The sequence below is a fragment of the Talpa europaea genome, assembly GCF_964194135.1.
Source record: "Talpa europaea genome assembly, chromosome: 11".
Lineage (NCBI taxonomy): Eukaryota > Metazoa > Chordata > Mammalia > Eulipotyphla > Talpidae > Talpa > Talpa europaea.
The window spans coordinates 54,692,556-54,717,877 of record NC_140078.1 but is presented as its reverse complement, the minus strand read 5'-3'; the positions used below and the strand labels follow the sequence as shown (position 1 = coordinate 54,717,877).

The window sequence follows — 25,322 nt, the reverse complement described above, 5'->3', positions numbered from 1 at the left end:
ATGAGAATATGATATTTTATAATAAGAAACACAGCAATATATGTTGAAAAATTTACCTCTGTCACTTGTTTTTAATTAACATACCAATAATGTGGTGAAAGAGGTTTTTTTTTAAAATGGGAAATATACAGCAGGCAGCTGTGGTTTTACTTCTATACTTTCTTTTCCCACCTGAGCTTCAAGTTCTGTTTGTTCGTTCAAGATGCAGGGACAATTCTGAACAAGAATTTCTTGAACAGGAAAAGGTAATTGTCATGTAAGACACTGGTGCAGAAAATTTAGGTCTCTCTACATTTCACTTCCTCATTGTGCTGTCCTGTACATAAAAAGATGCCAGATAAAATTTTTTTTTAATCTAAAGGACCTATAAACATATTTTAAGACAAGGAAGCCTAAAAATTCACATAAGTCATCCTCAGTGAAGCAATAAACTACCATATTTCAACAACTCTACAACAACTTTATTGTAAGGCACAGCATTATATTAGGTGTGACTAAAAGAAAAAAAAAAAAACACTGCCAGTTCAATTAGACCATGCTATCAATGGAAAGATTCACCCTGGTTTTATAGACATAAATATGAAAAAATGTGCCTCTTGGAATCAATAAACTACGGCAGTACTATAACTGAAAATCCACAATTTGTTCCAACATGATTACTTGAATTAGAGGACTTTAAGCTGTGTGACCCCTGGATATAAGTGGAAGAATACATCAACACTTTCAGTAGCACACCTTGAGTTTATTGACCTATGTAAAAAAATAATAGGTCTTGAAAAGTCAGAACAGTAAAAGAATATGAAAGGATATTTCTGTTTCTAGAAGGCTATACAAATATGCAAAAAGGAATAAGTTATTATTTCTCGCATGTCTTTTTGTTTTCCAAATTTTCCCCCTAACTTCATTTTAATGATACAAATGACTAAGGACCAGTTTAACAAATCATCTTTTTATATATATATATATATATATATATATATATATATATAAAAAACATGCTTTGGAATATAGATAGAAAATGTTCCAAAAAAGTTGTTCAGAAACTTCTCTATACACAATATGAACAAGAATCCTGTATAAAAGGGGGGGAAGGAGGAGAAGCACCTTTTATGGAATTTTGAAATTAAGATGACAAAAAAAATGATCAATCTTGAATATGGAAACATGTGCTTGAACAAAAAACCTCTATAATAAACCATAGCTAATTACTTCTTGCAAGGAAAGTATGAGGTAGTTTTAGCCTCATAATGAATCTACTGCAGCTTGGAGGGTTTTTTTTAGATGACTAATTATATTTTGTCACTTGGTATCTATAGAATCCAGATAATATGCTAACTTTTCTAATGTTCACCATTTTAAGGCACACAATTCATGTAAAATGATGTGGGTTTTTCTTTTCTTGTTTTTGTTTTGGATTCTTTCTGTATCACCTTAAAATACTTTTTAAACTCTTGATTATAAAAACGTTCCATAACAAATCTGCCATTGCAAATGACTGCCAAAGTGGAGAGTTATCAGCCTGAACAATAGCTCATCATGCCATTGGTGTAGAAAGTAAAAGGAGCTTAGTGATATGGTACCTTAGAAAATTCTCCAAGTATTGTCTGTCAGTTATTCTGTGGACTGCTTCATTTCCCCATTTTGCTACCACAACATTTATATTACAAGATGCTACAGCAGTAAGTCTTTCTGAAACCCATTTTATGGTGCTTATGAAAAATCATCACTCTATAACATCCTAAAAAAACATTTACACTCATTCAGAACTTCATGAAAATCCAGCTTGTCTTCAAGTAATTTTCCAATACTGTCTAAATTGTTCATATCCGTAGAAAAAGCATGTTATTTTTTTTTGCCAGCTCACAAATTCAAACTTTCTGATGGTGAGCAATGACTAAGGAGCTCTTCTCATCATTCCAAACTGTGCTCTGAAATTTCCCCTGTCCTTCCTTCCTATGGGAGACCCTGAACATACTTTATGTTGTTTTGAGCTTTGCCTTCAACAACTTTTATTCCTCAAAAAGTGCTTGTTTGATAAAGGCTGAGTCCTTTCTTGGCAATGGTTCAAGGAGTGGACCGACCTTGCTTTGTTAGGTTAGCGCCTGGAGTTTGAAAGGCTAGTTGTTCAGGGGCTTCCTGTGGCTTGGTATGAGATTCACTTCCAGGGCAAAGTGAGTCATGTCTTCAACCTTGGACGCCTTTAGGTCTCCTAGGCCAACAGCCTTCTGGGAAGATGAACACATTTTGCAAGGCACACCAGTGTGAGAACGCAGTGCTTGGTCAAGAGGTCCAACTGCCATTCAGACTAACGTTCCAGGCTTTGAATCTTCGTGCCAGAAGAGCCTCTGCTCGCCACTCTCCAGGCTGTCCTCCAGCGGGTTTCCCTCTGTGCCATCCAGTTGACTGGCCTCTGTGTACTGTCTAGTAAAGGAAACCAGAAAATTTACTACTTGTGGACATTGTGTTCCCAGAGTACAAACATTATTTCACTCAAAGAAGTTAGTAGAAAGCACTGTTAAGGAAATGATCCAAAATTGGAAATAAGGCAAAGGATGACTGCATGTTCTTTCAGTCACAACTGGAGGATTGTCGAGCAGCCCATGCAAGGAGTATTTAATTCTCAAGAGAGACATTCCTTTGTCTGACTTACATGTACATTGCTTAGGCCTCTGACTGTGTAAAGTTACATATTAATTTACTGGATTTTGCCTGGAAAAATATAAATAACTTTTGCCTAGTAAAAAATTATTATGGTAATAGTTCTATTACCTGATAGGACATTAACTGGTTTTGATATCTAATTTAGTAATCTTATTCCAACAGTCCTCTTCCAGTGTGTTGAATTCAGTCTCGAATCCTCTTGGAACCAGTTTTACCATTCCATCAGTTATCTTAATGAGTTAAATAAATCTTTGACACGTGACCATTTTTGCTTTGTGAGAGTCATATTTTCAAGTGTTTTGAGTTTTAAATATTCTTCAAATTAAGAAAATAAACTAAATGTTTTCTTCAGTATCAAGGTATTATGTTTAGGAGGGAGGGGATTCATGCACATATTTTACATCCCTAGGGCATATGGGTTAAGTATAAATTGGAAACAGCATCACATATAAAAATTACAGACATATTTAGAGGGTCTATCTAAATGATAGCATCCTAATTACAAACCATTCCAGGAAGCAAAACCTCTTTCTTGAAATAGATGGTTAACATCAGTTAGATAGTTAGTAGATTTGTTTTTATTTCAAATTTCATTGACTTTTAGTAAAGGTGATTAAAAACTCATTTGGAAGATCTTTGGAAATAAATACTATGTGAAATCAGATAGTGTTTTCATCTAATATAAAAACAGATTTAAAAAGTCAGATTTCCATTGGTCGGAGCAAGCAAAACTCTGCTATGCAAAAAGCAAAACACAAATTCGAGAGACTGTACTTACTACAGCTGGCTACACTTAGTAAAAGAGAATTTAAAACTGATCTCATTTCTGGAGACACAACCATTCTCCTGGACAGAAGCCCTTGGTTTTGCCTAGTAGTGGGTAAAGTTAGATAAGGAAGAGGATGGGAAATGGAAAACAGGAAGTGAAAGAAAAAATGTTATTAGAAAACATAGTTTGCAGCAGTGGAGCCAAAGAATGTGACAATATTATACAGTAGGTAGCATTTGAAAAGTCAACATTTCTAACTTTGGAAAGTTTATACTGCTGACAATTATACCACATCAGACAATAAAAGTTTCATTGATAAATATTTGCATCTTTCTGTAATATTACAACCTGGACACTGTGGGTAAAGATCTCTAAATAATCTTGTACGTCATGTATTTAAAAAAATGAAGCTTTTGCAAAACATTTAAATAGTTTAATTTAGGAGGCTATTTAAAGTTTTTCATTTTTATTGTGAAACCCGATTTCTCTATTATTTGAAAAATTATGTTTTGATTAAAAATAAACATGCAATTTTAGAGCAAATTTCTAAAATTTTATAGATGATTGTTATCATGGATCTAGTTAAATTGATTAGAGTATGTCTTAATGAAAAATACTAGATAAGAAATGAGTGGAAATAAGCACATAGCCTATAACTCCATGAATGGGAGGCTAAACTGGCAAATCTTTCTGGAAAGAAAGAGATTAGAAAGTATGTTTCTCAAATTAGTCTGTTCATTCTACTTATTAGAATGTATTCAAAGGAAATAATCTAGAATTCAGACAAATATTTTGCACAAAGATGTTAATAGCAGCTTAATAGTAGCATTATTTGAAATAAAAAAGAAAGTCAAATTAAAAATACGGAGAACTTAAAAAGTGTGGTATATTTACTGAGTGAAATTGATATTTCTGTTGGTCACACAAAATAAGATTTAGGAAGTTTTTAAAAAAAGTATAGGAACATGTTTTTGTTAAGACATTAAGTAAAAAAGCAGATATAGAATTTCATATGCAATGAAAGATGTAAAATTTTATGTACTATATTATCATGATAATTTTAAAACTGAATACAGAAAAACGTGGGAAATGTGCCAAATGCTAACAGCTGCTATGTCTATATGGTAGAATTATGGGTAAATTATTTCCTACTTATTTGTCCCTTTATTATTGTCCTAATTTTCCACAGTGAACTCAGAGCATGTGTGTGTGTTTTTTAACACCCATACACCCACACACACAACCACACACACACAGACAATAGGGAACTTTAAATAGTTTCTAATTTCCTGTACATTATGCTGCTCCAACATCAGGCTCCCTATCAAGCCATCTTGGGCTGGCTGAAATAGATGGGCAGACTTGGTAAAAACTGATTTTTCCCTAAAAATGTTTAGCACTTCCTGAGTCTAATGAAATGGTGTTAAGGATATTAGCACTGTCTTATGCATTCAATGTTTTCTATCATTTCTGAAGCAACCAAAAGGAAAGTAAAAATAAACAACATGAAAACTATTTGCAAATATATTATACAAAATGACTTGAACTGAATTGGAAAAGCTCAGACAAAACTGTGGGCCAAAGTCATTTTAGATCTTGCTCCTAACTCATTTGCAAGCATTATTTACAAAAGTCTGAGCTATCTGACATCCTCTGAGGCGTATTTTCACTAAAATTCTATTTTGAGCACACCCTTTGTTGAGTTGAGACAATTGGCCTAATATTTCAAGCCAAGAAAAACTCCTACTGAACTTGGAGAAGAAAAATAAGGCTCTGGGAGTTGAATATTTTTAATCTGCTTATAACACTGAGAGTTTTAATAAGAAACTAACCTTTCAAATTCACTTGTATAGACACCTTTATAAATCATAGTCTGTGTAAGTCTCCCATACCTGAAGAAAGCTGACTTAAAGAAAGCAAAATTAAAAATTTCTAAAAACAAACAGAAAATGTTCCATTTCTTGCCAGCATTGCATGGATTATACTCTGAGAGAAAGTGATAAGGGAGAAAGGACCTCTTCAAACCTAATGCTTCCTGTCTACCTAAGAATTTAAAACATATCATTCAAAATTTGCAATCTTTTTAAAAATCAGATTTTAACAAATTGTTTCTATATATTGTCTCTGAATGTTGACAAAGAATTGCTTTCATAGTCACGCGGGACAGCTGGCTGTGTCTGTTGCTTCTTAATGAACATGGGGTCAGACACAAAAAGGCAGCAAATGTTTGAAATCAAGCCCACCAAATGTCATGAGGATTCTTGGTATGAACAGTCATTTCTGGAGTAAAAATATTTTTCTCCCAAGGTTCCAGAAGAATCTTAAATGGATATAATAATAATAATAATAATAATAATAATACAGTGCTGCAATTAAAACCTGTCAGACACAGGTTTATGCACAGAATTTAATGCACATAACAACAGGGTCAAATTTGAATGCACTAGATTGGGAGTCAACAAATTTCTCTTAAAGGCTCAGATATTTTTGGCTTTGATATGGTCTCTGTTGCAACTACTTAGCTCTGCCCATACAGTACAAACCAGTCATAGATAATACGTAAATGAATAAGGATGACTGTTTCCCAATAAATCTTTATTTACAAAAACAGGTGGCAGCTGGTTTTGGCACAGAGGTTGTAATTTGCTAATCCTTGAGCTAGATTACTTAGCATTCATAAAATGAAATAGGCTCCCTGAGTTCCTTTCACGAGGAGCACACTGTTAGAATTTTTGAGCATTTCTTCCTTACCTGCCTGGAGAGGGCAAAGGATTACAGATGTTGCCATAGCAGCTGGTGTAAGAGGAATGTGCTGGGGTTTCATACTCAGACAGTCCCACAGTTATTTGTGTTCTCCAGTTCCCAGAAGCATTTGTAGAAGACACTAGAAATAAAAACAGAAAAAGAGATTAAATTAGTGGGAATATTGAAAGTAAAATTTGTTTAGGCTGTTGAATGTACTTTATAATCAGCTGTGAGCAGAACAGAGATTAAGAACTGATGTCTATAATCAACATAGTTCCTCACTTACTGGCATGTGACCTGGGCAAATAATTTATCCTCAGTTTCTTCATCTGTAAAGTGGGGATGATAATATACATGTATTTCATATAAGGCTTAAATAAGGTAATGTATGAAAATATGTAGTACAGAGTGAGCACTTGATAAATAGCCATTAATGTTACAATTAAAAGAAGAATAAAGTTATTTCAAAAACATGCTATAAAAATAACCCAAAAGACAAGACATAAAAAGAATTCTGATACATTAAGAGAATCTTCCCATTTAGGCTATGGGTGCTGGGTGTGTAAAGCTTTAGTTATAAGGGTAAGGTGCAAACCTGAGTTTCTTTTTCTTTTTTTTTTTTTTTTTTGGCATATAAGGCCTTTATTATGTAATGTTTCTTCCGTCTCTATTTTACTAAATTTTTTTTTATATAAATTTTTTTAATTTTTATATTCCCCATACAATTGTGACCCCTTATTTTGACCCCAGTCCCTCCCCTCCCTGCGTACCACCCCCATAGAGTGTCTCTGGTTCATAGTTGTTTGCTGATTTTGATTTTTACTTTCTTATAGTTATTCTTTTTCCTGGTCCCTTATTTAAGTTTTCTAGATTCCTGCTATGAGTGAGACCATCCGGTATTTTTCTTTTTCTTTCTGGCTTATTTCGCTGAACATGATCCCTTCCAGCGCCATCCATGTTGCTGCAAATTGCATGCAAACCTGAGTTTCTTAGAGGCCTTTGGAGGAAAAGCATTCCCTGAGTAGACTTGATTGTTTCTTAGCCAAAGGCAATGTTGGCCACAAGCAGGGTTAAGGGCTATTTTTTTTTTTTTTTAATGTTAGGGGCAGGGAAGGCAACTGATACGGGAAGGATTTCATAAAAAAAGAGATTTAGTTTTACTGAGGGACTAAACCAGAACAAGACCAGGGCATAATTTTGGAGCAAAGCCCAACAAATACTTCTTTGTTGGGCATTTGTTGTTCTTTTGATAAAACCAGTCCACTTAAGGGGCAAAGGGCGATGGAGATGGACTATGTGGAGGGTTATAGGGGCACTGGTGGTGGGTGTGGGATAGCTCTATACATTTGGAGAGGTGAGAACCTATACCTCTAAATCATCTGCAGTGTTATAAATCCATGTTACCTCAATAAAAATAATAAAAACAAAAAGAGACAGTCCTATTCCATGTCTCAATGCACTCAGTGAATACAATGCTGCATTCCGGTCAACCAAGACACAAAGCCAGCATTTCTTATGAACCCCTCAGCTCTCTTCCATTCCTTGTTCCAAGCAAGCGGGCAAGGTGTGTTCTTTCTCACACCTGCAAAGCACTTATGATAAGTGTGAGACTAACACATTTCAAAACTCATCTCGTTGCTATGGGTTTTGACTCAAAGATGTCATATCTTCACTTTGAGCTGCCAAGGTTGTTTCAAAACTCCAAGAAGTAGGCTTTGAGCTTTGGTGGTTAAGATGTCAGGGCTGAGATGAAATTCTCAACTCTACCATTTATTAGCTTTGAAGCTAGGACAGCATCATACATTGATTAATTTTAAAAATTGAATTTTTTTATTGACTATGGGTATACAACACCACACATGATTCATAGACACAGGTTTGCAACTCTTCAGATGTATGTCATCACATCATACCTACCAACAAGGCAATAGGCATGCCATTTAAACTCTCTAAGCCATAGTTGCCTCAGTGGCAAAATTAGGATAATAATAATCAACAACAACAGCACTCACCATAGAGAACTGCCGCATATAATAAGTGGAATAGTGCCTATAAAGGGTTGAGCAGGATACAACCACAGAGTAATTTGCCGATAAATGGCTGTTATCATTACGACTAAATCTGAGTCACCAAGCCAGCCTTTAGGTGGCTGGAAAGGACTACAAAACTCCTGACTAATTTGGCAAATACTTGGAAATGAATCTCTCCATAAGAATGATGTGTGTCTTGTAATCTATCTTTGTAGTAACAAAATATAGAAAAGAATGACCAAAATACCACTGTGGAATTCTGGGAGGGCAGATTTCATCCTTCTTATTACTTAAAAAGAGATGTATTTGGTCTGTGAGGTCAAATCCTCCTGGACCCTCATCAGGAAGCATCAATTCCATTCTCACCTTTGCCCCAGATGCTGAACCAAGTGCCAGGGAATGTTCAGGTTTTCCGAGTTACACCTGCTTGTCCAAAGCCTTTCTGTTTAAAGAGACACATAAGCCCTGTGCCCCGATGACCATTCACATGTCTCTGCCCCCTTGTCTGGTTCTTTTTTTTTTTCATCACACCCTGCCCAGGTTTGGTTTCTGAAAGCTTCTCATGCAATGCCTTGGAGTTTGGGGGAAAGGTGTGTTCTAGATCAGAGCCATAAATAACAAAAAAATAATTACAGGAGTCTTTTCATATGTTAGATGTGGTAACAGAATGGGAAAGCCCTTGAGGAAGTCCAAAGTCTGCACAAACAGAAGAGAACTTCAACTCAAATAGAAATCTCCATGGAAATATCTTTTGTCAACAAGCCTATAAAACTTTTAAAGGTACAGTTTTCACTAACTATTGCCGCATAACATGGGCATTCCTGTGCTATGTCTCATGAAGGTGTCACAGCAGGAAGGAACATGACTCATGATCTCAGCTTTTTGCGCACTTCAAGAATTCATTCACTTCTTAGAGCTTTAAAGGTGTTTAGTTTTCACCTGCACGCCTATGTTTATTGCAGCACTATTTACAACAGTCAAGATATGAAAAACAGATATGCCCCAAAATAGATGACTGGATCAAAAAGATGGTGTGTGTATGCACAATGGAACACTACTCAGTGATCAAAAAAGAGAAACTCATGCTATTCACAGCAATGTGGATGGAGCTGGAAAGGATTATGCTGTGCTGATCAAAATAAGTCAGAAGGGAAAAAAATATTGGATGAGGAATATAGAGAAACTAAACAAAGGGTCAGGAAAAAGACAAACAGGCAAGCGGATTATACATCTGAGGCATACAGCAGGGGAGGGGGACAGAGGGGGGGCAACAGGGGAAGGAAGAGCACAAGGGACTGTGGAGACAGATCATGGGTGCTATGGTGGTGGGGGAAATATGGGGACTATTCCTGAGGGGAGAAATCAAATACTCTCACCAAATTAACATGATGTAAGAAAATAAAAAATATTGGTTAGTTTTCATATATTTGGCCACTAGCAACAGTGGCCTCATTAAGCCAGGTTACTGGTTCAACACTGGCTATTGAGCACCTTGGAAATGACTGCTTGTTTGCTGAATATGGAGCCATAGCAGCTATAGCAGATGGCTCTATGCTATGGAGCCATGGCAGCCTTCTTCTAGTCTTGCTACTTCTCTCCTTAAAGTGCTTGCAGAGTTGGGGGTATGCAGTATGTCCATCACAAATGTTAGTAGAGTTAAGGGCCAACGTCAAATGAAAGAAACATCTCTACTCAAAATTATCTTCAAAAATCCCTTAACTGGGCCTCCTTGATGCTGCAAGGGGTTAAGACGCAACCCATGAAGCTATCCGCAGCTGCTGCAGCAAGAGTTTGATCCCGGCCAGGGAGCTACCCTACATGGTGCAGCAAACCTCTTCTGACTCACCCACTGCTCCCCTCAGCAGTGTATTTCAGTAGGTCTGCCTGTTCTGTTCCCTACTCTGTCTCTGGTGAGTTCTCTTACCCCCCACACGTCTGGCCTGTACCCCAGCTCTTGTATGCATAAATAAATCTTTAAAAAAAAATCCCTTAACTAACCATAGAGTACATATGATTAGTGAACTGAGGCAAAACAAGTAACGTGCTTAGGAAATAAAAAAGACACGTAAAGTACTTAGAACAGGGCTGGGGACAGAGTTTAATAAATGCCATCTCCTATCAGAATGAGTAGAAACCTTATGCAGGTACAGGGCACGGAACACAAACTGTCTCTAGATTCCTGGTGTGAACAGGGCAGAATGTACGATTCTACCAAAGGGTTTTACTCTATTCCTTTCACAGAGCAAACCTTAATGATCTTTACAGTGAACATACTTTAAAGAGATGTGACTATTTAATGTAAGACCCAGAAAAGATAAAATATGTAAAAGCCAGTCCCTAGCATGTGCAGCATATAAAGTGCACCACAGTGTCTGTTGGATTTGAATCTACAACTTGTTTCATCAGCGGTGGACCACTGCTCTTTGGACCTTGGTCTTTGGAAATCTGTAGAGAACTGTTTTCAAGGGCTCTCTACTTAGAGGCTACCTCGCTCATGAACTTGAATGCTGGTCTCATGATGCTTGAGGGGAGTGGTTTGGGGTGGACGAGTATAGGAGTAAAATAAATCCAGGTATGAACTACTTCCAGAGTGTTCTTACCTGAGGAGTAGGAGGATGCACGACTGCTTGGAGAACAGGGTACTTGCAGCCCTGCAAACCCCAGGCTTCTCTGCGACCCCCTTTCCGAGTCAAAGCTAGTCTGTGGGCTGTGTCCCTGCTCCTTTTGCCCAGAGGCCCGCTGATACCAGCCACGTAGGTGCTCTGCAACTAAGGCCTTGTGGATGTTTTTGGTGATGTGCTCTGACTTGGCAGCAGCCTTCCGGGGCAGTCGGAGAGTTGCGTAGGGGTTAGGGGGCACCCGGTCAACCTCGTCTTCATGAAAAGACCTGCTGTAGTCCCTTTGGCGGTCGTATGCATAGTGGGCGGAGGACCGGTAGGAAGGATTGACACTGTACTGTCCTTCGGTGTCATTCTCGTACACATAGCCGCCGCCGTAATACAGGTCGCACTCGGCATACGGCGTGTACCCGGCGATATAGTAACTGGAAGAAGGCTGCTCCGGGTTCTTGGAGTACACGCCATTCCGCAAACTGTCCTTTTGGGCTAGGTTGGGCATGCTTCCTGAATTCGACGTGGAAACATTCTGTTTCTTCGACCTTCTCCGACCTCTGGCGCGAGTGTCCAGAGTTTGGGTGGTGTAATAGGGGCCTGTCACTGGCGTCACACAGTAATACTCGGTGCTCGATTGGCTGGTGTAGGAAGACCCGTCATCCAAGATTTCTGTGCTGCTGCTTCTTTGGGATTTGGAGAGGGAAAAAAATGGCTTGTCATTGTCCATCTCGGAGAGCAGGTGGGACTGGGACTCGAGGCTTCCACTCCGCTGGCGGCAGTGCTGAGATGAAGATTCGGGCCTGAGAGACGGGAAAGGCAGACTTAGAAACAGAAAGCAGCAGAGGAGGCCCGAAATAAGGGAAAACAACACAGCCCTTAATGAGTTAATAACTTTTGAACTGCAGTAGTGCTTTTTAAGGCCTCCAAAGTTCACTGCACAACACAATCCATTTGCTCACATAATCCTTTTGTTCATAGGTAAGTTCGTTTCCATGGTCAAAATGAGAAAAGAATCAGGTTCTGTCAATTGTACAAGTCACATTCCTTTTTGAGGCTAGGGAAGACAAACTAATACGTGTAACCTGACTCAAAGGCTGAAATAAAAACCTCAGCATGTCTTGGAGGGCCCTCTCTTCCCCAGGATAGCTGCTGTGTGTGTGTGTGTGTGTGTGTGTGTGTGTGTGTGTGTGTGTGTGGAGGGGGGCAGAGCCTGGACACTGACATGGAAGATAATTGAATTGAGTCAGGGCTCTGCCATTTCCCGGCAGTAAAAACTTTGGGCAGGATATTTAACCTCTCCAAAACTGCCTTTCTCCTCTGCAAAATGGGGACAAAATCAGCATCTAATATCTACAGTTAGACTTGTTAAATAATACAGCACATATCAAATAATGAACACAACCCACAGTAAACACTCCATAATGTCTATATCGTCAGCTTCATTCTCACTGTTGAATAATGAATGGTAGTGTCTGGCTGGGAAAATTAAGGTATAAGAGACTCCAGTCTCTCCCCAAACAAAGTGCATTTGCTTTGTCAACGTATTTGAAAATGAGTGAAAATATGCAGTTCCATAAAAAGAGTCCTACTGCAGAAAGTCCCACACAGTGATTTCAAAAACACAACAAAACCTTAAAAAAAAATCAACAGGCATAAAAGCAACTGGCATGAAGGGCTCTTACTCCAAGTGACTGCTGCTATAGGCATTGCGGGTAAGAACTGGCGTGGTGGGCATGCTCCGGCCTCCCTGGGGGCGTCTCTCCAAGGTTTTGTAGGGGCTGCTGTGTGTTGACAGCATTTCTCTGTGAAGGCAAAAAGAATTCAGGAGATGATGAATCTCCTGACATCTGTGGCAAACTTGTCATAAGCGGATTTGAAACTTACTGGAAGCTGAAGTACAGGGGTTTAGGGAGAAATTGGGAAAGGTGTCTTTATTGGCTTAGTCCCCTGGTATGTCTTAGATGAGATGAAGCATAAGTGGTCTGACTCATAAATATTTAAGGGCAAAAAAAGTTTTTAAAAAAGTGTACTGAACAAAATAGATTGAAAGCAAGTAAAGTAGGGGTCATCAAACCCTTTTTCTAGAAAGAGTATAAGGGTCTTTGGATTTGTGGGTGAGATGTCTATCTTCACTACTCAACTCTGCTCTTGAAGTGTGAAAGCAGGGTAGACTATGGAAGTGATGAGCATGGATGAATGCCAATAAAAGTTGACTGTGGACAATGAAATTCAAAATTTGATGTAATTTTCAAGTCACAAAATGTTATTGTTTTTTATTTCCTCTTCAACTATTTATAAACAAAAAATCATGAGACATGTAAAAATGGGGAGTAGGATGGATCTGGCCCATGGGCTGTGGTTTGCTGATGCTTGGACTGGCAGGCAACACTTTGATCCCACCTTAAAACACTTTGATTCCACCTGCTACAACACTGGGGTCACAGTGTGAAGTTAATTTATTAATTCCAATGAGTTCAATTCAATTTTTACTTATTACAAAAGCACATTAAGTCCATTGCTGAAAAGTTAACAAAAGTAGGTAAAAAAGAAACATTTAAATGTCCATAATTTGATACCTCAAATATAACCAGTCAACACTAAATATTTTCAGATTTTTATAAACATATACTTAAAAGCATTTATACTTTCTAAATGAAATCTTAGTACCTATACTGTTTCAAAACCCTCTTTACAAAAAACAAACTTAAGTTGTATCTATGTTTCATGTGGTTTACTATTAGTCTAAAAGTTAGATTAATGACTTACAACATTCTATTGTAAGGATTTATCAGAATTTATTTATTTAAACAATCCACTGGTTAGACATTTGGGTTATTTTCATTGTACTAGTATAAAAAATACTGTGATGAGTTTCCTGTTGTTCATTAATTCAATAGGAAAAATTTCTTTAAGTGAAATTGTTGGATCAAAGAGCAAACCCATCATAAGCCATTTTGGAATGTGGGTATAATAGTTTTAAAATGATTCTCAGTAATAAATCTCCCTTTGGTTGAAATAGTTTTGTTCCCCTAATATAAAAAATACACTTGGAAAGCAATATCAAGTAGGACTTTCTTTAATGAAAAAAATGTGCTCTGTCTGTGCTGCCTAATTTTATTGCCACTAGCAGAGTGTACCAATTAAGTATTTAAATGTTGCTAGTGTGAGGAAGGAACTGAACCTGTTATTTTATTTACTTTTAATTAAATTAACAGCACAGTTCCAGACACTTGGATCTCTATTGTTTTAGGCAATTGCTGTTAAAGTGCTCATTCACAAACTGAGGCTGATAGCGTGATAACAGTTTTCACTGGTATTTGACAAATTAGGCATATAAGAAGTGTCAATTTTATTTCATGGTGAGATCATTTAATCTAAATAAGCATTCTTTATTTTGGCACTAATTTCCATTTTGACCAAGATATGGTACAACATTTACTGAAATCACATCACAGGCTTTCAAGTCAGTTTACCTGGGTTCAAATCCTGTTTCTGACATTTACTATTTAATGAACCTAGCAACTCATGCATGCTTTCTGGTTCTTGGTGTACTTACTTATAAATGGTAATGATAGTAGTAATAATACCAGGATTGTTGGTAGGATTAAATTTGTTATTACAAACAAATTAAACAGCATCTGGCTTATAGTAAGTGCTCAGCAAATGTCAAATTTATATCATTTTTTTTAAGATTTATTTTTATTTATTTATGCAAGCACTGGGTACAGTCAGAAACGCGGGAGGGTGAGAGAATTCACCAGAGCCAGAGCGGGGGGCAGAGCAGGCAGAAGGACCGAAGTACACTGCTCAGGGGAGCAGCGGACAGCAGGAGAGGTCTGCACGCCATGTGGGACCCTCCTTCGGTGGCCGGGGAGCAGCCGGGGATTGAACGGGCGCTGCAGAGGCTGCTGGCAGCTTAGCAACCCAGCGCGCAACCGCTGCGCCACCGGGGAGGTCCAAATTTATATCATTATTACAATAATAACAATGACAGCTGTATTTTTGATATTTAAATGTCATTTTTCCCTCCAATATCATGGTACTATTTGTTTGAATATTCTAATTAGGCAAAGTCAGTCAGTCCTGTCACTTGGTTTGGTAGAGTGGTAATTAAAATATAGTTTCTGGAAAGCATGGTTTATGGACCTGAAATTTGGATATTAAACTCAAATACAAATTGCAATTAGTGTCCCTATAATTTAATATAAATCAAATATACTTAAAAATCAAGGAAATAGCCAAATGCTTTTAAAAAGATTTCTTAGAAACATTTCCACTTCCTTTCAATTACAAGTAACTATGTCATGGTTTTACAAAATAACCCCTTCTGAAAGGAGGAAATAGGAAAATACAATAATGGGTTGACCACTTTGGAGAACAAAATCTCATAGTTTTGAGGTATTCACCTTACTGATGATGTAACCTCTTACCTGGACTGCCTGGTATCCACCAGCTGTTCATGGATGGATGACTTTCTGAAATGGATTCGCTCAATTCCAAGAGACTTGGGGGGAAGAATTCTTGGAGAATGAGGCACTGAACTTGATCGCTGTCCAGCAAGACTGAAGGCGTCAGTGGCTATAAGTAAATGAATGAATGAATAAATAAGTAGGTAAATACATATCTTCCCACACCCCGCAAAATAAATTGGGAGATCTGATGAACAAGGTGCTCTTCCAAAGACTTTTTTAGGACTATGCAACTTTCAGGAAATGTGTTTCCTTTCTTTCCTTTTTTAATTTTATACACTAGGGAAAAATATTGAATACTCTTGGGGGATCTGATCCAATTTTTGATAATTTAATAGGTGCGGCTTTGAGCAAAGAAATCACTTAGATGCAATGAGTGAGAGTATAGATTTTCTGGAGTTTTACTAGAGAAAAACCCAGTGTATATGGAGGCAGGAGGAGGTTGGCTTGGACTGTTATTACTTAGTTTTACTTTGAAAGTTCTTCAGCCTTTTTTTTTCTTTAAAGATTTATTTATTTATACAAGAACTGGGGTACAGGCCAGATACACGGGAGAATTCACCAGAGACAGAGTGGGGAACAGAACAGGCAAACTGACAAAATACAGTGCTGAGGGGAGCAGTGGGCGAGACAGGAGAGGTCTGCCCCACCATGTGGGAATCTCCCTGGCCAGCTGCGAATCAAATCTATGCTGCAGAGGCTGCGGACAGCTTCACAGTACGGCGCTCAACTGCCTGTGCCACGAGGGAGGCCCTTTTCAGCCTTTTTGACTGACAAAAAGGCTGAAAAGGGCCTCCCTATCTTGTCAATGAAAGTGATAAAACTGCTGAGTCATTAGAGAATTTTTCTGTCTCCCACCGATATTTGTATTTTCAATTGAGGTATGGCAAACACCATCAAACCTCAGCTTAAGGGAAGAAACTGGGACTGGTGAAATTTCAAGTACCATAAAACTTAGGGAAAGATAAAGGAGTAGAAGCTAAAGACTTTCCCAAAATCTTTAAATAATATCAGATAGACAGCTAGTTTTCAGCTTAAATAGAGGAAGTTACAAGGAAATATTCTTTCAGTTGATACAAAATCCATCCCATCATAAAATGTGTTGAGCAAATATGAAAAATCACAACAGAGAAAGGCTACCTCTATGAAACGCAACATGAAATCAAATTTCTATAATGTGCATCTTTCCTAAGGAACATAAACTCTCAGTAATCCAGAATATAGTGATAATCAGTTTATACTATCACTTTCTGGCTTTGATATTGGACTCCATTACATTACCTTTGGGAAAAACTGGGTGAAAGACTGTATTATTATGCAATTCCCTGTCGTTCAATAAAATAAAAAAAGATTAAAAAATAAAAATTTATATGAAAAAAAGTTAAAAGAATCTTACAGAGCCTTACATATCCTTATTGAGAGAAGTATTATGTTATTGGTATTCTGATTCCCTGAGGTTGTCTGATTTGTATGAACTGTATTTAATGCTGAGTTATCCGGTGCAGAAGTTCATCACAATCTCCTTGTTCCCAACCATTCTGCTTGAATGCAAGTAGTTGATTTTACTTTCTTCCCAAAAAGATAACAAATAGGCTTCATTTAACTAAGAAAGTTATCTTGATATGTCAGAATATTTACCATTTTAAACCATAAAAGGCAGGCTACTTACAATCATCATAGGTGGTCGTGTCAGACAAGGAACTGCTCTCTGATGGGATTATGTCTTCTGTGAACAAAAAGAACTGCCTTTAATATAATTGCACATTTATACACCTATCGTGAGTAATGAAGTAATTCTCAGTTGCGTACATTTTATTTTTATTTAGATAAATGTAACTGCTGGGCATTAAGAATTATAAGAATGGACTGAGTTCCAAATGAAGATATAAACTTTTCACTTTTTTTTTTTTTTTTTTTTTGTGGGACCCTTGCCGGTGGCTGGGGATAGAACTGGCACTGCAGAGGCCGCGGGCAGCCTCCAACACAGCGTTCAACCGCTGCGCCACCAGACGAGGCCCTAAACTTTTCACATATTATACAAATATTCCATTGGATTTTTTCTTAAAATAAAACAGACTTCAGGGCCTTTGGTTTTCAATTGGTTTTTAATCTAGTTTCTACACTGGATGAAAACTGTACTCTACACATTGAATGCTTCCAACCAAACAACTGGAAAGAAAAATCATGCCAGTCATGATACCAATGGTAAATGTTATGCAAAATACACTGGAATCCTTAGTTAAGAATCTACTGTCAGTACAATTTATTTTATTTTATTTATTTTGTTTATTTATTTATTTTTGTGAGACCCTAGCCGGCGGCCGGGGAACGAACCGGCGCTGAAGAATAACAGGCTTTTCTTAATAAAGCATGGATAATTTGGGGCCTCTGAACTTTTCATTAGATTAGGGTTTCTCAACAGTGGCACTACTGGCATTTTAGACAGTTGGGGATCCTTCACATTTTAGGATCTCCAGGCTACACCCCCTGGATGTCAGCAGCATCCTTACCCTCAGTATTGAGAACCCCAAATGTTGGAGACATTGCCAACTATTCCCTGGGAAGCAAAACTGTCCCTGGTTGAGAAACACTGGCTTAAACATATCAGAGTTCGAATCTTGGTTTTGTTACTTATTGGTTCCGAAACCTTGGGTAAATGACTGTATCTCTTTAAGCATCACTTGGTGTCAACTCTAAAATGAGGATAATAGTACCTAGTGAATAGTGCTGAGGTGAGCATTAGATGAAATAATGGATGTAAATCCTTAAGCCCACAGCTCCAGGCACAGGACAAATGCTAATATGTTAGCTATAATTATTACTTTTGTTATCCATGCATAGCATTTTCATAAAAAGAAATGCAGTGGTTGGAAATTCCCATAATGCTTTGAGCATTACTGGCACCCATCAAATCTTCAAAAATGTATTTATCAAAAAGAGACACCTCAGATGTGTTGATCTGCTTTGGCATTCCATATTCAGTGTTGAGTATTGGCAAGATTATAGGCAAATCTGAAACCTCAATGTAAACTTCAAAGTCATTATGAAGAGAATCTCCCCATCCAATCTCAGTGCTAATCTCTATCAGAGCCAGGCAGACCAGCTCTTAATTGGACACATAGTGTAACTTGAAAACGAGGTGCCAGTATAGACAGCTGTGAGGCATACTTAAAAAAATTTGTACCCAATACATGCTCAACCATTGGCACCATCTGCTGTCCAAATGTCAGTCAGTCCCTGTAACGGAGAACACTTGCATCTTGCACAATTTGGGAATGAATGTGCCACAACAAATGGCTATGAAAGTTAAATGCACTGCTAATCACCCATCTCTGTTGGTCCTGAAAATAACCATAGCCAAGACCAAGTGGATTTCACATTCAGAGTCAAAGCCGCCCTAAATTCTCCAACTGTAGTTGACTAACACTTTTGTGTTGATGTCTGTGCATTCACATCCCAAAGCCAAACTGCTGCTCTATAAATCATATGACCTAAACCTGAGCATATTTTAAACCTAGGCACCATATTTGTCAAATCAAAGATACTAATTATTTTATGAAATGGTAAAAAAAAAGAAAAATACTGCTAATCTTAATTGCAACACACCATCTAGTATAAAAAATATCCAATTTTACTGATGCTTAATCTGAAAAGGAATCAGTTGCATTTCAAGCAATGAGCAAGGTTGAAAGTAATGCCAAAAGATATGTAAAGCCAGTTGGACCTGCAATCTATCTATATGCAATGTTTTAGTATGCTTTTTTTCCTGAATATTACAGTCTTCAATATACAAAGTTGACAATTTTGAAAATACAGAAGAGTATTAAGAAAAAAAATCAAGTCACTTGAAATTCTATGACTATTAGTATTTTTAAATCTTTCCAACAAGTCCTAGTTTTCATCTGATAATACAATGTCCATATTATATTGTGGTTACAGCTTTGTATCCTGTCTCTTTACTTTTTATGTTATATCAAGATCATTTGCCTATATCTTTAAATGGCCTCTGTAAATGACAGTGATTTAAGGGCTATTTTCTTTCTATATGTGTGGACAGGTCCTTTAAAGTGTCTGGAATGCACTCTGATGCACTGGAAATCTTCAAGAAGCTAGTGGGTAGTGCCCAGCTCTCCAATTCCCCATGTGGTCAAATTTACTTTTTTCAATGACATTAGGCTGGTTAAAGGTGAATCTGTCTTATTGTAAACCAATTTTCATGGTGAAAACTAAAGCAATGAAATAGTATAGTATTACAATAGTAAGAATGTTACTGACCATCGTTTACATACTTGTAAGTCTGAAATTCAAATTATTTATATCCTACAAAACTTACTGTCAATCCTGTTTTTTTTTTTATCTCTTCCAAATGAACTGGTTTAGAAATGCTATTTACTACCAACAGTATTGACTATGTAATTCAAAACACTTTACATATTCCTAACCTGGTAAAATAACTGCTGCTTTCTGGCCAGGTTTCTTTCCACATCTAATTCGGTATTCGTTTATTGCATTTTCAATCTCCTGAAGCTTTTTCACCGCATCTGAGTAATCTTGCTTTCGTTTTTTCTTCACAGTTTTACAAAGGTCTGGCTCACTGGCAAGTTTCTTTGCAGCTTCAACCAGCTTTTGCTGTATTAGGAAATTGCTCTCCAGTTCTTGCAAAGCAGGATCCTGCATTTACAAAATAATACTGTTATCTATATCACAGACATAATCACTTTCACATGCACTGGATAGTAAAAAAAATGTTCTGTGCATTCTCAAATTAGATGCTGTGTGACAATAGAATCTTCCCAGTTTTTCAAAAGGAAGAATTAGTAGTCATGAGTTTGATTCATATAGAAATACTCTTTTTTTTTTTTATAGAGGCATGTTTTTATTTATTTATTATATTTGTTTGTTTGTTTTGTTTATACATGCACTGGGTACAGTCAGAAGCGCGGGAGGGTGAGAGAATTCACCAGAGCCAGAGTGGGGAGCAGAGCAGGCAGAGGGACTGAAGTACACTGCTGAGGGGAGCAGCGGGCGGCAGGAGAGGTCTGCGCACCATGTGGGATCCTCCTCCGGTGGCCGGGGAGCAGCCGGGGATCGAACCGGCGCCGCAGAGGCCGCAGGCAGCTTCGCAACCCAGCGCTCAACCGCTGCGCCACCGGGGAGGCCCTAGAAATACTCTTAAAAAGAGTAAATAAGATAGATGGAAATTATCCTGAGAACTCTCACTTGATAATTAATTTGGAAAGCAGTAGTACAAGAAGGTATACAAAGCAACACTTCAACCAGCAACCACATAATTTTCCCCTCTTGCCTGAATTTCCTCAAATTTTACTGCATAGGTATCATCAACCAATCTCCTAGAAGACAAGACCTCTCTCATCCATTACTTAAAATTCTCAATAATCCAAAAGTCTTTCCTTTCAAAGAAGAGAGTGGTCTTTCATTATTCAGCTGGTTGGGTGAAGATCACATATTTTCTTTTTTTTTCATTTTTTAAAATATACAAACACTGGGTACAGTCAGAAGTGCGGGAGGGTGAGAGAATTCACCAGAGCCAGAGCAGGGAACAGAACAGGCAGACTGACGAAATACACTGCTGAGGGTAGCAGGGGGTGTGGCAGGAGAGGTCTGAGCTCCATGTGGGACCCTTGCAGTGGATGGGGATTGAACTGGCACTGCAGAGGCTGTGGGCAGCTTCGCAGCCCAGCGCTCAACCGCTGTGCCACCAGGGAGACCCGATCACATATTTTTCAAAAAGGGGTTCTTAACTTAAGATTCATTGATGCAGTGGTTCCTAGTGGTATGATAACATCTACCTTATAAAACTATGGTGAAGATTAAAAATGATAACATACATGCATTGTTTTGCTCAGAGCTGGGTATAAAATGAGCACTCAATAAATGGCAAATTTTACTCTATTACTGATGGAAACTTACATTTTTTAAAGCCAAGAAACATGACTATGGTCACACTAATGATATAATAAATGAGAAAGAACGCTCTATATTGGTTAACATATCTTTTAGCTTTATTATATCTGTGGGCTATACATTTATTATCTCACTAAGTACTTATTCCTCCCTTAGAAATACAAACAAACTCCTACTTTATAGATGAGAAAACTGAGACCAAGAAGCAAGAGGCAAACTATTTGTCAAGGGCTATTTCACTTTAAATGGAAAGATCTAATGTTGGGTTCCTAAGTCTTATAATAGTGCTTCTCAATTAATAATCATGGGTGTGCAGTTCTCTATTATTAGGGATGAATAAAGTAAGAAATAACTCAATTTTAATGGGGCTGTGCATGACAAAAAAGAATTCTATTTGGTCTACGTTATTTATTTCAACTGGTGAGATAAGATTGCACAGCAGTGATTCAAGCCAAAGGAACAAATCAACCACACTCAACCAACAGTTTTTCTGTTAATTGTTAATAGAAATGCTCAGAGCTGGTGCACTTACCTCTTCGCTTGGAAGCAAGTTGTCATCCAATTTGAATGTGGTACCTACACGCCTTCTGACCTGGGGAGGTTTCTCACCTATGTTCAGTGGATACTCTTTGGGAATTTTGCCTGTGAGCTCCTGTAAAACAGGGCAGAGTCAAGACAGGAATAACTGACACTGACTGGAGTTGTCAAACACAATTTGAAGGCCACCCCTCAAAATTGAAGACACTCACAGCCTCCCGCAAACAGATCTTTTTAAGCTCCTCGACTTTTTTCAGGAGTTTTTCTTGCAAAAGCTTTTCCTTCTTCTTAAGTTCAAGGATTTTCTCTCTTTTTTGCTCTTCACTAACTTCTGAGTCTTGAGAACCTGGGAGGATGAAGGGAGGGGAGCAAGAAAGGTTTATATAAGCCAAGTTTCCTTCCTTTTGAAAGGACAAAGGACTTTAAAGCCAAACCTGTTATAAAATAATAGCTTGTTTCTTTTCTCCTTGTTTCTGAACATAATAAAAGGAAACTGGAGAACATTTTCTCATACTTCTGGGCATCAAATGGAGCCTGGTAATGTGCCCTTTGCAATTTGGCTCCGTCATTTCAGAAGTGATGATAAAATGCTTAATGTTTCAGACACTCCCAAGGAAAAATTTCATTTTTTGAGCAGAGAGGGTAAAATTTTCCTAGAGATAATTGCTTACATTGTTCTTTTACAAGGCAAGTGAGCAAGTCAAAGGAATGTTCTGTGCTTCTGATAAATAAGTTGACAATGCAACGTAGATGCGAAAATTTATTTTAGTGAAGTTACATGTACTTAGTGTTAAGAGATTTCAGGACTTTAGTGGAAGGGCTTAGGAGTAGCAATCACATTTAGGGGTGAGGATTTGAGTCTGTAATCATGTTCACCCTTATATTAAATGGAGAATTAGATAACATTTTGCATCAGTAACAAAATATTAGGGGAAGAAGCTTATGGAATTTAGGGGGAGAGAATGTCTTCTAACTCATCCTTTCTTTACATTTATGGTTAGTTATATAAAGTTTATTTATAACAACTTTATACTGTTTTCAAAATGTTAAGATTTTACTTAAAACTACTGCATATTGTAGATTTGTTATGCTTATTTATTCCCTACATAATGTATTAAAAGAGACATCGAAAAATTTTCTGAGAAACAACCCTGAGGAAAGAAACATGAAATAAAACAAAACTTGCTAGCCCTTTCTCTAATCCTAAAATGTTACCTGAGGAGATAAGACTGCCATTGCTTGCCATGATGAACTGACTCTTTGCGTCCAGGGTCACTAGTTTGGAGACCCGCGGCGCTCCTGTCTCTGTCAAGTCCATTGCAATATCGTCTAAACTTCTAGCTGAAGAAATTTTTGCCTAAGAGGTATACAACAATAAAATAGAATTGACTCAATTAAACTGACTTCAAATCAATAAAATGACAAGTTACTATAAAATAAAAAATGTCAGCACAGAGGGTAACTTAGAATTTTTGTATATTTAAAGTGACACTGTTTAGAAAAAAAGGACAAAACATAGCTAAAATTCTTTAACCAGGCAAGATTCTCACTCATGGCATGCTGCAATGAAAGAACCAAAAGTGTTGCCAGTCTACACAGACATGCGCATTGAAAAGTTGGCAAATCCCACAAATTTTACATCAGGTTATTTATTGCCCATCTTTTAAATATAAGAAAAATTAAAATAGTATGAAAATTTAAAAAAAATTAAAGAATAAAACTCATGTGTTTGCATCTTTTCTGAGAAAATTTAGCTTCTGAACAGAGAGCAAATGATGGGTGGCATTTGTCCTGTAACTTACTTTGCTTTGCTTTCGGTCCAAGTAGAACTGATGCTGACTAATTGCCATTACCCAGATGGACTTGATGAGAGAAGAGTTTGCATACCACGTTTGCACAAAGAGGCCACTTTGCCCAAAGGTTCTCCTTGACACTGAGATCCTGAAAGGTTAAAGAAAACACACAAATTATTCACCTCTGGTGCAGCACAGCATAAAATGCTCCCAGTGAGTAATGTTGTAGCAAAGCATCTTCTTAATTATTGTGTGGCTGTAGCACACTTGTAAGTACAGGGACCAACATTCTGATTGTTCTCCTTTTATGACAAAGTCAATCAGACCAAGATAATATCTTTCCATGTTAAACAAGCATATTTAAAAAGGCATATATATAGTAAAAAGCAGATAAGAATTAGCCAATCAGAGGCTAGACTAAAATATCTCAAAATTACTGTATTTAAAAATCATAAGTATGTGTGGCCATCACAAGAAGTAGGGAATAAATGTGATAAAGCGACAGGGTGGGGTGGAGTGTGGGAGAAGTGGATGAAGGTGGTCAAAGGTACACCTTCCATTATACAATAAATTAGTACTGGGATGTAATGAGCAGCATGGTAACTACAGCTAATACTGCCATGTGGTATAATTGAAAGCTGCTAAGAGAGTAGACCCCAAAACTTCTCATCTGGAAAAAAAGAACACATCTTTTTTATTTGCTAATTTTATTTTGTGTCCATATGAGAGATGGAGATTAATTAAACATGTGGCAATTATTTCACAATAAATGTAAGACAAGTTATTATGCTGTACACATTAAACTTATATAATGCTACATGTCAATTATACTGCAATAAAATTGAAATAAAAAAATAAAATAAAGACAAAGCGACCAAAACTTGTGGCAGTCACACTTTCTTCAAGGTGAAGACATGTCAGCAACCAGTTCTGACATTCAGAGGATGAACATAATGATATTGTCTGAAAATTTTGCAGGCCCAAAACTGGCTCAGAGGACTGCTTCTGCATCAGATAAAAAGAGGAGGAATGGAGAGAGGAGGAGAGAGCTAAGAGAGAGAAAAGGGAGATGGCAGAGAGAAGCTGTGCGGGGTGGGAGCAGAGGCTGCGGAGGGATATAGATGTTCTTTGTAGGAATCTGGCTGATTCTTGAGGTTATCTTTTATCACAGCTGTTTCTCCCATCCCTCCAAACATCCATAAATGTATCTGAAAAGCAGCCCTGAGCACTGATAATTCCGTGGCAGAGCTTGGAGAACTTACAATCCTGATTTCAATTCATACTGATAACTTGGGCAGTATTCCTTTGTAAAGTGAGCAGGACAACCAAACTTAAAAATGAACAAAAGATCTGACTAGACTTCTCTAGTGAAGATTTATAAATGGCCGATAAGCACATAAAAAGAAGCTTAGCCATCTTCATCATGGCTGAGCTTCATCACAAGCTCAGCCATCTTCATCAGCCATCTTCATCATAAAATTAAAATGAGCTTCCAGGGGTCTCCCTGGTGGCGCAGCGGGTTGAGCGCAGCGCTGTGAAGCTGTCCACAGCCTTTGCAGAGCGACTTTGATTCCTGGACGGCCAGGGAGATACCCACATGGCACGGCAGACCTCTCCTGTCTCTCCCACTGCTTCCCTCAGCAGTGTATTTCAGTCAGTCTACCTGTTCTGCTGGCCATTCTGTCTCTGGTGAATCCTCTCACCCTCCGGTGCCACTGGCCTGTACCCCAGTTCTTATGTAAATAAAAGTAAATCTTTTTTTTTTTTATAGAGGCATGTTT

The 25,322-nt window shown here is 37.7% G+C and overlaps 1 protein-coding gene across 2 annotated transcripts in view; it reads right to left on the bottom strand.

Moving 5' to 3' along the window:
- Positions 1-2,300: 2,300 nt before the first annotated feature.
- Positions 2,301-25,322, bottom strand: part of FRMD4B (FERM domain containing 4B) — a gene marked incomplete at its 3' end in the record, with an annotated part of 177,201 nt that continues 154,179 nt past the window's right edge. For both annotated transcript variants that reach the window (XM_084248254.1, XM_084248253.1), the window contains exons 13-23: positions 23,551-23,689; positions 22,964-23,105; positions 21,961-22,094; positions 21,744-21,863; positions 19,729-19,957; positions 16,956-17,012; positions 15,248-15,395; positions 12,500-12,619; positions 10,806-11,617; positions 6,182-6,314; positions 2,301-2,421 (exon numbers count right to left, since the gene is read on the bottom strand). In XM_084248254.1, coding sequence (XP_084104380.1) covers positions 2,301-2,421; positions 6,182-6,314; positions 10,806-11,617; positions 12,500-12,619; positions 15,248-15,395; positions 16,956-17,012; positions 19,729-19,957; positions 21,744-21,863; positions 21,961-22,094; positions 22,964-23,105; positions 23,551-23,689 — 2,155 coding nt within the window. The remainder of the gene's footprint in view (positions 2,422-6,181; positions 6,315-10,805; positions 11,618-12,499; positions 12,620-15,247; positions 15,396-16,955; positions 17,013-19,728; positions 19,958-21,743; positions 21,864-21,960; positions 22,095-22,963; positions 23,106-23,550; positions 23,690-25,322) is intronic.